General features: G+C 43.5%; 1 protein-coding gene across 7 annotated transcripts in view; it reads right to left on the minus strand.

Moving 5' to 3' along the window:
- Positions 1–5,269: 5,269 nt before the first annotated feature.
- MAPK14 (mitogen-activated protein kinase 14) overlaps positions 5,270–12,831 on the minus strand; it is a 73,471-nt gene continuing 65,909 nt past the window's right edge. For 6 of the 7 annotated variants that reach the window (XM_057699414.1, XM_057699412.1, XM_057699411.1 and 3 more), the window contains 2 exons: positions 8,911–9,084; positions 5,270–8,104 (listed from right to left, as the gene is read on the minus strand). In XM_057699414.1, coding sequence (XP_057555397.1) covers positions 8,037–8,104; positions 8,911–9,084 — 242 coding nt within the window. In that variant the 3' untranslated portion in view covers positions 5,270–8,036. Of the gene's footprint in view, positions 8,105–8,639; positions 8,722–8,910; positions 9,085–12,831 lie in introns of all 7 variants that reach the window. The other variant, XR_009048044.1, reaches the window with a different exon arrangement.

Consider the following 12,831-nt stretch of genomic DNA (forward strand, 5'->3'; position numbering starts at 1 on the left):
CACAGGGTCTTAACAAACGGCACCTGGTAAGTTCCTTGAGGGCATGAGTGTCTTATTTCTCTCTGTTCTCTGCACCTACTCAGCCATGTGTTGTAAAACCTTAATCCATTCCACCAAATTTTGCTGAGCACTGATCAAGACAAGGAGGAGACATGGACGGAGGTCAAGTATCCTGTCCTCAGGAAGCTCACACCCTAGTGAGGGAGGCAGAGCAAACTAGGAAATGACAACACACTGTCACCTGCAGGGAGGGGCATAAATTGGTACCAGCTGTTAGAACTGTTTGGTAACTTGCTATCAAAATGGTGAAAATGGGTACCTCATGTCTCCTGATGTTCCACTATGGATGGATTTCGTCTCCACAAAGCAGACAAGGGGGCACACACTATCACGGTTATTTATCTTCTGTATCAACAAAGAGGCACTTCCAGCATCCCGAGAGAAGAACAAAGGGGAAAAAAAAGCCGGGACGGATTGTTCCAGATTTGGGAAGTTGGTGCATATTATTCCCATATGTGCTTCTCACTTGTGCTATATATGCATATATCTACAAAAATATCAAACTAGACCATTCTGCAGTTTCCTTTTTCACTCGATTGTTGGAGAGATCCACCCATGTTGACTGAATCTAGCTCAGATTTCTCAACCGTGGCCCATTTACATTTGGGGCCCAATGATTCTTTGTTGTGGTGGGGGTGACTGTGACAACCAGAAATGTCTCCAGACGTTGCCAGCTGTCCCTGGGACACAGGCAAAATCTGGGGTGGGGAAGGTTGGGGGTGGGGGAGAGCAGGAGGCAAAGTCACGCTAGCTCATTTGTTCTCACTGTTGTGTACTATATCATCACATGAATGCACTACAATTAATTTTTCTATTCCATTTTTTGGGCCACACCTCAGGGCTTGCAGGATCTTAGACCCCAGTCAGGGATTTAACCCGTGCTCCCTGCAGTGGAAGCACAGAGTCCAAACCACTGGACCACCAGGCAAGTCCCTTTCCTATTCTCCTATTGATGAACTTTGAAGTTTGTTCCAGGCTTTTCTTTTCTTTTTTCTGCTCTTACAGATAATGCTGAGTGAAAAGTCCCCATACTCACTTCCTTGAGCCCATATGGGAACGTTTTTCTAGAATAATTACCTGGAAGTAGAACACAGGGTCATAGGAATGTGTAGCTTCTACCTTTACTAAATCCTGCCAAACTGCCTCCAGTGCATGAAAGTTGTACAATTTTTGTGTAGTCAAACTCTTTAGCCTTTCCCTTATGGCTTCTGGGCTTTGCAACATGCTTCAAACGCCCTTCTCCATTTAAATCTTTGATTTGCCTGCAAGTGACTGTAGCTGAAGGGAGGAAAGGAGGTGTACAGTTGTTTCAAACACCATTTATTGACACAGATGAATGATATGCACCTGTTTTTATAAAAGTTATATATTTTTACAGATATAGTAAATTTTCTAGGAGTTACACCAACCTGCCGACAGCTATTATTTCCAGATAATAGAGGTTATCTAGCTATTCAAAAATTTTCAGCACTAAACATGTTTTACTTGTGTCGTGAAAGAATAACATGTAGTTAGAAAAAGTACCGTGGTAGGTGCTTTGCCACTAGTCAGCTTGATGCAAGTTACAGAAACACATGGAGTGGGTACCTGACTCCCATGGAGGCTGGGGAGAGGCTGGGTGGGGCAGAGAGCAGGGTGGGGCTTGTTGGGGTGGGGTGGGGGGGAGAACAGCCTCCAGATGGGGACACTCCTTACCATAAGCACTTTGTCAGCAGCTATTATCAGATAGTCACCACCTCTGTCACTGGGAAGAGGTGTGGGCGTGAGTTGGGTCACGCCTGAGCAATGGCCTGGCGGAAATGGGCCTTCATGTATCGGCACAGACAATGACATCACCACTCACAACTGGAAACAGACGGCTAAGTCGGCGGCCCTGCAAGTGGAGCCAGCTGATCAGGTCAGGGTAACACCCAGGAGGACACACAGGCCCAGGACTCCCACAAGAAAATCCCACTGCCTGTCTGCTGAGTGTCACAGATGTGAAATCAAAGGTGCATCTGGCCCAGAAATGGCCATCAGCAACAGACACCCAGAGGTTCTGTTCTACAGTGCCAGGGAAACGGTACAGTCGTTTCAGACTCTTCCCCCATTAGAATGTCAGCTCCAGGAGGGCAGGAATCTAACTTTTATTTTTTCCCTGTGTTCTCAGTGCCTGACACATCAAAATCACCCAATGGCTATTTGTTGAATGGCTGAATGAGGGTATAGGATACCCCAGTGACTTCTAGTTCCCCTTCTTTTTCCCTGATATTTTCAGTTTAAAGTGGCAGATGGATGGGGAAACAGAAATTATCTAGATCATGGCTCTTAGCCATCTTCAATAATCGTTTGATTCTTGTTCCAATTCATTAAATTGCTGTGCATCCAACTTGAATTACACAGTAAGATGGATGGAGCCAAGAGAATCAGAAACTAATTCTAACACTTGTCTCTTCTTAAACTGGGAACTTCCATGTAGCACTGATTCTTAGGGCAGATAATCTTTACATATTTGGTTTATTTTTAATTTTTCTTTATTTTTAGTTTTTATCTTCTGGCCACACTGAGTCTTCGTTGCTGCACGTGGCTTTCTCTAGTTGCGGTGAGCAGGGGCTACTCTTTGTTGTGGTGTGCAGGCTTCTCAGTGCAGAGCACGGGCTCTAGGTGGCTGGGCTTCAGTAGTTGAAGCACACGGGCTCAGTAGTGTGGCTCACAGGCTTAGTTGCTCTTCAGCATGTAGGATCTTCCTGGCCCAAGCAAACTCACGTCCCCTGCGTTGGCAGGCAGATTCTTAACCATTGTGCCACCAGGGAAGTCCTGGTTTATTTCTTAGATGGTCTTTGCTACTATAGACTGTCGATTGTAAAAACAGGAAACAGAGGACAAGATGATTTGCAAGTGATTAAAAGATGATAGTCATTCACTGACTCAGTCAATAAAGACGGGATGCCTACTGTGTGTCAGGTACCATGCTAGGTGACGGGGACACCTAGAGAGAGTTTGTGCTCTCAAGGACATACAGCCCTGAGCTAATTCTTATTGAGCACTTACTGTATGTCAAGGGCTTTACATACCTTAACTCATTTAATCCTCATAGTGAGGACTGTGAACCTGTGAGGTAAATTCAGAGAGAAAAATAATTTGCCCAAGATTGTACCACTAGGAGATACAGAGGCTGGGATTTGAACTCAGGCAGACTGGTTCCACATTCAGTGTCCTTAAGCTTCACGTTTTTTCTCTTGAGCAGGTGATACAGACACCAGGCAATGACAAAGCAATGTGACAAGTGCCACCACTGATCAGTGCAGATGAGTACAAAAAAAAAAAGCAAGCAGAAGGCACACTTAATTCAAGCTTGGGGATGCTCAGGGAAGATTTACAGAGGGAGTGATAGAAAAAGCTGGCCCAGAGGAGTGAGGCAGAAGGGGGGTGGGGGGGCGGTCGTAGGCAGAGGGAATATCACGCACAAAGACCAGGAGAGAAAGCACTGTGCATTTAGAGCAGTGCCACAGAGAGGGAGAGGGTGCGACGTGAAGCTGCGGAGAGAAGCGCTGAAGGGTGGCTGAGGGAGGGAAAAAGGTAGCTGCTGCAGCCCTTCGCTGTCCCGCTACTCTCCAGGGGGCAGAGGTGCGTTTCTATCCCAGATGACAAGGAAGCAGGGCAGCGGGCCTGGGACGGGGCGAGGCCCAGCGTGCACTGCATGAGATAAGGCACCAAGTGCCTATCCTACCCATCCTAGTCTTCTGTTAAGCCTCCGATTATGTTGTGAGCATATGACAAATAATACAAATACAGATCAGTTGCAAATCTTGCAAAAGAGTGGATGTGATGAACTTGACAAATAATGCTAGAAAACTGCTCAAATCTCAAGCAAAGTCACTGAAATACGTGGATCTGGCAGACTCAGAGGATAACAATAAAGGGAGAGGTGATAAGGTGATCACCAAGGCGATCACTTATAAAAAAGAACAATGTGAATATCAAGAGATTGAGGTTCATAGAAAAACTGAGGACGTTCTCAACTTTTTTTTTTTTTTTTTGGGCCACTGAGCGGCATGTGGGATCTCAGTTCCCTGACCATTGATCAAACCCATGCCCCCTACAGTGGAAGCTCGGACTCAACCCCTGGACCGCCAGGTAAGTCTCAGATCTCAAATATTTTTGAAAAAAATTCCCTCTGTGACTATGCTGCAAATATCAGATGGGAAGAATATTGTGAGGTACTAAACATGGTTTCACTTGAAAAACAAACGGTTGATTCTTTGTTATAAGAATATTTTTGAAATTCCAAGCTGTTTTTAATTTCGTTGTTTTCATGATGAAAGTCCCCATTAGAATTCCTCTCTCCCCCAATCCCCACCATATACAATGAAATTCTGGTCCCCATTTTAAGTGGATTCACTTCTAGGTGAGCTTTTTCTGGTGTCAATCCTCTTCCTGAGCTAATAAGCAGGCCCTCTGCTCTCAGCAGCCCAGGAGGAAGGTTGTGTTACAGTGCTGATTCTGGTATGAGAAGGCAAAATATTTCCTACCATTGTCTGATCCTTACAGGGGCTGATGTATCACATGTCACAACTGGGCCCCTTTCCTCTTACCCCCTTAATAAGTCACTGAGGACAGAACGAAGACAAGAGCCTGTGCTTGGTTTGCCTTCTATCCCTGCCATCGTTTCCAGCTGCCTGTCAGGGACCAGACAGCACAGGACAAAACTCCCAGCTGCACACTCTCGACATCCTCACAGGCTGGGTCTCACAAGGCACCCTGGGACCCCTGTCAGTCAGCATCCGGGGGTCACTGAGAAAGGAAGCACACCAACACAGGCCCTGAGCACAGCTGTGAGACCTCATGACTCTTTAATCTTGTGATGCCATCCAGTAGTTTTGAAGAATATTGTCAAGCACCATACAACAAAAATCACCAAATACATTTGCCCAAAAGTCTCTAAACAATGTACACATACAACCTTCTCCCTACAATTTTAAAATGAAAGCATAAACTTTCTACAGATAGTCTTAGAATGTCAAAGCTGAAAAGAACTCAAGCATATTTAAACAAACTTCATGTTTCAGATGAGGAAATTGAAATCCTAGGCCAGGGTTCGCAAACTTTTTCTGTGAAGGGTTAGAGAATAAATAGTTTAGACTTTGCAGGCCATATGGTCTCTGTCATAACTATTCAACTCTGTTGTAGCACAAAAGCAGTCACAGACAATACATAAACAACGTGAGGCTGTGTTCTGATACAACTTTATTTATGGACACTGAAATTTGAATTTTACATTTTTCACATGCTACAAAAATACTGTTCTTCTTTTGACTTCAAGCATTTAAAAAGGTAAAAACCACTTTTAGTGGGCTACACAAACAGGTGGTAGACTGGATTTGGTCCCTGGGCCACAGTATGCTGACCCCTGTCCTAGGCCACTCTGACACCCGAGTGTAGCCTGTAGTGTTATACCTTGTTTATTTGCTCTTTGCTTTTCCCATCCATATCAAAGACTGATCTGCTTCACCGTAAAGTGTACAAGGAGCTCTATACATGTTTTCTAAATTTTAGGAGTAATATTAAGATCTGTGAGAAACATGCCAGGCCACAGTTGAAAGACCATTGATATAATGCTATAGTGTATTAAATAAAAACAATCAAGAGAAAAATATAATAAATTTGAGAAACTCACTAAATTTGAAAAATAGGCTTTATTTTAACCAGTGGTATTGTATGACATCCTATATGGCATAACTGATTACAGTCAAGTTCATGAATACAAATAAAATAGATTTTCCCTCATTCTCTCCCTCGTTTTCTGTTCAGAGAAGTCAGATGGGAGCATTATGCTCAGAAACCAAGGAGCTCTTCACAGGCTCCAGCTGAGTCCAGGCTCCTGGCGCATTCAGCCTCTTAACACGTACACAGCCTCATGTGCAAAGACCTTTACGAAAAAAATATCCAGAGCAGTATTTCTGTAGGAAGTCACACTAGCATTTACGACAAAACATGGCTGATAAAATCCACCTTGCTGTGGATCATGAGGATTTGAACTGCGTATAAAGGAGATGAGGCCTTCGCGTTCATCTTCCTTGAAAGAGGGGGCGAACCCCGGGTGAGGTGTGATCACCATCAGCTGCCTCCTTCCTTTTCACTCCAGTTCACTTGGGGGTCCTACCCTGTCCCTCTGGAGTGCAGGTATCACTGCACTGTGACAGAAATGGAAACACCTTGGCCCAAATACAAGAATCTGTCACACGGCCAACACTGGAAGTGGCTCTACACTTTTTTCTTTCACAAAAGGTTTAAGTACATGGGCCCTTATGTCACACAAGATGCCTGAAATTCAGAAAATTATGAAAACAACTCTTCTCCACCCCTGAGGATATTTCATCTTTATAAAGTTGAGAATACAAAATATTAAAATAATTTGCCCTTTCTCCCCATCAAAAGGAATCATATTCTCAATGGATTCCTGCAATATAGAAAATTCTGAAACAAAATTTATTTCTCCCCAAACCAAGACCAAAAAGCCAGCATTAAGCTGCCAAGAAAACTCTTTTCCAAAGAAGGGTGGAAAAGACACCTCATTGCTTTTTTAAAAAATAACCATATTTAGACAAAGATAGCAAAAGGAATTTCTGGCCTCATGAGCTTTTATTTTTCACTTTGATTTTCAGCATTTCTTAGCATTGGTTATTGGGAGTGAAGAGAATGACTTGTTCTCCAAAGTCTGAGATATTCCTGGGACAAGCCCTGATCTTTCCTAGTTGACGGCTCCCCAAAAATAGTTTGTTGAAAACCAGATGGCAAGAATGGAAATGCTATACACCCATCTGTTCCATCTCTTCATGGTTTTCACATCAAAAGCACCTGAAGTATCACTTGTGTTCAACACAAAATAGGGGGGCTTCAGCTGGGGGCTGAAGAGAGGATGACGCCACCAGCCCACAGCATCAGTCCAGGTGACATGGGTTCTGAACTACCCACAAGGTCTCCACTGGCAAACCTGCCCGGTACCAGGGCCTCCTGAAGAGAACAGGATGAGCAACCGTGCATGCTCAAATAGCAAGACGTGCAAAACACATCATCACTCTGCCAGGAATAAAGAGCACACAGGAAGAACACTGACAGCAAGAACCAGCTTCTGACTACTGAGGCCAGTGCTTAAGAAACCTCTGCACCGAAGGTGGGTATGCAGAGAAATGGCAATGACACCTGGGGGGGGGGGGGGGGGGGGGGGTGAGGGAGGAAGAGAGAGAAGCACATATACGCATGCTCACACATGCACACATGGTGCCTCTGAAGGCTCCCTGGCGACTCTGGGTTCACAAGTGGCCGTCCAACAACCTGACTACTTGCCTGGCTCAGAACTTCATCTGCTGCACTCTCTTAAGTAACTACACTCTCTTCTTTCCTTGTAAGGCACAGACATATTTATGGTTTCAGGTGCAACTGTTGGGTTCTGAGAATCACACTAAGCAAGTTAATCATAGACTAGTGCACAGGAGCCAGTTGGTCCTTTGCGGCTGATGCGTTGCTGAGGGACAGCTCCAGGTGTGAAGCAGCCAGAAGGTGTGAGCCTTCTCTCTGTGCCACTGTGGGATGTGGTCAAGTCTAACCCCCACCATCAAGGTGGGGCCACAGGAGAGGCCAGAACGGCAAAAGCATGACTGGGGTCTGGGATGTTTAATATTTTTTACTTTGCATTTAACAAACCCTACAAGATGGCAGCTCTCGCCTGCCTCGCTGACTCTCATGAACAAGGGCAAGCAGAGGCTGCCACAGAGCGTGTGTCACTCCACGTAAAGTCACTGTGATAGTTTGCTCATAATCTCTTACCCTCCCACAGAGTCAGACATACACACACACACACACACAACACACACACACCCCTTCCACCATGGAGGAAATCTTTGCTACAAGAGGCACTTGAATGATATTTGGAGAGTTCCCATGAAAAGGCCTTCCCCTCACAGTGAAGTAGGATCAACAGAACAGAAACCAGATACTCAAGACTCCATCTCTTCTTGGTCAAGGGGTGGCGGCACAAAGCTGATGACTTCATCGTAGGTCAGGCCTAGAAATTGGGAAGGAAAAGTAGGATATGAGAGTTTAGACTGTTGACTTTGCTGGCAAGCACCCTAATGTCTAAGCTCAAGATCATTCCTCCCTGTTCAGGCCACTGGTTTCATGGGCTACTTCAAATAACTGCCTCATTGCTTGTGTGTGATATCCTGATGGAACACATGATTATACAGACGTTCAAGGATACATATAAAAGAACCATTTTCTCTTTTTTCTTTCATCACCCAGTGCCTCCTCTTTAAAGCTCTCTGGAGAAGATGCTCAAGAGTAGCAAAGCAATCCCACACACTATAGCAACAGATAATCCTGGCTTCTGGGATCTAACTTAAGTTCTGAATTTGTGTTTTATGGAGAGAATATGAGATTGGGCATAGGAGACCTGGGTTCCATTTCTGGCTGTATCCCTAACTAGGTCTAAGGTAAGAGATAAGGTATAAACTCTCTTTGCCCCAGTTCTATCAATTGTAAAAATTCCCTATTCCCTACTTAGCTCAGAGAGATGGTATAAATGCAGAAATTCTGAGAACCTCAAAGCTCTATGCAGACGTGAGGGGCTGTGCACAAAATCAGACCAGACAGAAGCATCTCAAAGGTCCAGAGTGTCGTCATCTACAACAGACAGTTTCCATCAGAGGAACATACTCATTCTGCATTAGACACCCTCATTACAAGTTTTAACGAGTTGGATATAACCAGAAAAAATCCCACCACCCCTCACAGCTTTTGGCTAGTGGCTCACCTAGGAAAGATTTTTAAATCTAAGTTCTCAAGCTAGATGTTCATCCTGCTATGACTTACTTTTCCATTCATCTATAAGGAGGTCCCTGCTTTCAAACGACTGATCGTACGGATCAGCTACGGGTTCATCATCAGGATCGTGGTACTGGGCAAAGTAGGCGTGTGCAAGGGCTTGGGCTGCTGTAATTCTCTTATCTGAGTCCAATACGAGCATCTTCTCCAGCAAGTCGACAGCTATCAGTACCACAGATTGGAAGGAAAAAAGAAGAGTTTTTAACACATTACCAAAAATGTATGCCTTATTAAACAAACACACAGTTTTCACTCTTCACACCCAAAGAATTCTCCAAAATATCTGCTCTAGGATATATTACTCCTTTCCTCCTTTCAATGCACATGTGCATGTGCATGCTTGCATGCATGGATGGGTGTGTGGATGCGTGGATGAATGGGTGGATGGATGGATGGATTGTGTATTTTTAAGAATATGTCACTAAAGAATTTTTAAAAGTAACTGAGATTGTGTTTGAACAAGCTTTTGTGGACTCTCAGTGTCAAACTGCTACCACTGTGGTCAAAATGTCAGAATGAAAGCCCATAATGAAAGTAATCTACAAGAGGTAAGTAGGGATAGTTTCTTACTGTTTTGTCCCCTTTCACTATTTACTAACACAAGGCAAGTGATATTCATCTAATGGATCTAATGAACAAATTGCGGATTTTATATGGCTGTGTGGGTGAGACATGGTATTTGGATAAAAGAAAATTTTATTAAAAAAATTTTCACTATGAGAAATTTCAGTATACAAAGTAATAGGACAATGAATACTCATTTGCCCACCACTAACAATTAACCTTCTATATTTCTTTTTTTAAAATAAATTTATTTATTTATTTATTGGATTTATTATTTTTTTATTGGCTGTGTTGGGTCTTTGTTGCTGCACACGGGCTTTCTCTAGTTGCTGAGAGTGGGGGCTACTCTTCATTGTGGTGCGTGAGCTTCTCTTGGTGGCTTTTCGTGGTGGCTCTAGGCATGTGGGCTTCAGTAGTTGCAGCACATGGGCTCAATAGTTGTGGCTCACGGACTCTAGAGCGCAGGCTCAGTAGTTGTGGCGCATGGGCTTAGTTGCTCCGTGGCATGTGGGATCCTCCTCAAGCAGGGCTTGAACCTGTGTCCCCTGCATTGCCAGGCAGATTCTTAAACACTGTGCCACCTAGGAAGTCCCCAGCTTCTACATTTCTTTATCTGTATATACATATATTTTTTGCTGATCCATTTTAAAATAAAATTACATACATGAAACTTTACCTTTAAATATTTCAACATAAACATAACTGTTATTACATCTGACAAATATATAATTCCCAAATATTATCAAAAATCCAGTTCATGTTAAAATTTCTTCAATTACCCTAAAGTTGTTTTTTATACCTGGTGTGTTCAAACCAGGATCCAGTTAAGGGCCATGCATTGCATTTGACTGAGTTTCCTTAGTCTCTCTTAATTCTAGAATAATCCCCCCACTTCTAACCCCTATTTTTTTCTAACTCTGACCTGAAAGACCACCCCCAGTCTTCTTCTGCTATCATGTACTTACACCCTTGTTTTCCTCTATTCCTTGTATTTCCTGAAAACCCTGTTAGATCTGAAAACTTCGTAAAAATTGGGTTAAACATTTTTGGCAAGAATATTTCATAGGTGATGCTATGTACTTAATGGTACATTGAGGCCATTTGTCCCATTGATAATGATGCTAAATTTGATCACTGGGCTAAGATGTGTCTTTTTTGCCCCAAGCAAGTACCTTGTGGGATATGTCAGCACCAGGTAAACATCAGTTTCTTTCACTTAGAGCAGGCATCCCCAACCCCTGGGCCTGTTAGGAACTGGCCGCACAGTAGGAGGTGAGCAAAGCTTCATCTGCTGCTCTCCATCGCTCACATTACTGCCTGAAACATCCCTGCTCCCCCACCCCTGTCTGTGGAAAAACTGTCTTCCATGAAACTGGTCCCTGGTGCCAAAAAGGTTGGGGACCACTGACTTACAGCTTTTAGCATCCATTGGTTTTTTCCTTCCCAGCAACTATTTCATTAGGGGGTCACAAAATAGTGGTTTTTGTTTTTTTTTCTAATTCTTACAAATGAGGATGTTTTGAGTTTCAGAATGGTGGCACTTAGGAGGACAAATAATGACCACAGTTATCACTTTGGTGAAACTAAGATATTTGAGGCTTTGCAAATTATTGATGGCTCCTTAAATGTGGAAAGGGGCAGAAATGGGTAGTGAAGGGGAGGACTGTTTCCTGAAGAGATCCATGCTGTGTACACTGGAGGATATAAAAGACCCCTGTCCTGCAGCCTCAGTTCCAGAGGAATCCAAAGGAGAAATGTGCGTTTCAGAAGAATACAGGAACAAAGTGAATATTTATGTGTCAAGTTCATAAGTTTACACTTTAAAGCACTAGGAAAATTGCCTAGAAATATGTTCCTCTCTTCTTAGAAAAAAATAACCGTATCAAGTGGTGTTTGGATCATATGATAAGTCTCTGCCACCCCTAGGGTAAAAAGGATCATGTCCTTGTAACTAATACCTTGATAAAAAATGAGATCAAGGTTAAGAAAAAGATTCCTCTAAGATCTTGACAGATACAAATACACACACTACATCAAAGGGCAATTTAAGTTTTACTTCATGTTTTGAAAATAATGGTGAAACATGAAGCCAGTAACAGACAAAATAGAGCTGTCAATATTTACACTGTTGGTGTATTCCTGCTTGGTTAATATGCTGGGCACAAGTTCTTGGTCAGTAACACCATGTTCTGCCTGCAAGAAGAGACTCTATATGACATCACTGTTTGGCAGTGGACTGATAGGTCTGTTCAAATTCTGAGAACTGCAGTGCTGAGTAGCAGATGGCTCAAAGCCTCCTTTGACTCACTTGCAACCTGTAGTACTAAGTGGTATCCAGTTCTTTTGAATGCTTAAATGTCATGATTCCAGAGAAGGGGGGACCCCTGTCAGGATGGATGTGACCCAAATAAGCTGCTGGGACACATATATATCCCCCCCTCTTCCTCGGAAAAATGAATTAACAAATCTCTTTGAGTCAGCCATCAGGAAGTCAAACAGTGAGCACTGCCATGTCTAAAACATGAGCTTATATGATAAAAAAAAACTTATTAATGACAGGCAAGCTACCAGCATACAACATAATTTCCCAACATCCTACAGTACTTATGACTCAAAGAGAGCTTCTCACAGACCCTTGATCTAGATTACACAGTATAAACAAATCACACAAAGCCAATGAGAGCATACCAGGGCAGATGCAAACCCAAACCACCCCCGGCAGCGTTCTGTATACCCCTGATGAGTTTGTGGGTTTATTCTTAGACGTGAGAGTGATTCAGCTGAGATATGACATGCTCTCCACCTCCAAGGCCAACACGGACTCATCTATAGCTGTCCAACACTTCAAAGAGCGTGAGCATCTCTGCTATTGTAAAGATTATCACAGCAACACTAAACAATCACCATGGATGAAGTGCTTAAAAAGGTAAAGCCACTGAGCCTTCACTCGAACTTCTGAAGAGGCTGTCACACTGTCAGCTCTCAGAAGGAGAAAACTAAACCTGAAGCCCTGCTGCTGGGACCCATAAGCAGAAGGATGACCAAAGCTGAGATTTAAAAACATACCACTAAGATATAATCTTCAGAAAAGAAAGAAGGCTGCTTGTACTATTATCACAGCACTGCTCCCTCCCCCAAAAAAGGGAGGTCCTGGTCTCATTCTTCCGCGTCTGCCATTAAACAGCACTGTCCCCTGTGTTCTCCTAGAGTCAGGGAATCAGAGCCTCAGGCAATGCCACTTTTGGGAACCAAAAGAAGTACACATCAGCCCCCAGCCCCTTTTTATAGCTAAGGCAGTACATATCCCACAGCTGCCACTGTCACACCCCTTTGCCAAAGATCCTG

This window comes from Hippopotamus amphibius, chromosome 11 (genome assembly GCF_030028045.1).
Source record: "Hippopotamus amphibius kiboko isolate mHipAmp2 chromosome 11, mHipAmp2.hap2, whole genome shotgun sequence".
Classification (NCBI taxonomy): domain Eukaryota; kingdom Metazoa; phylum Chordata; class Mammalia; order Artiodactyla; family Hippopotamidae; genus Hippopotamus; species Hippopotamus amphibius.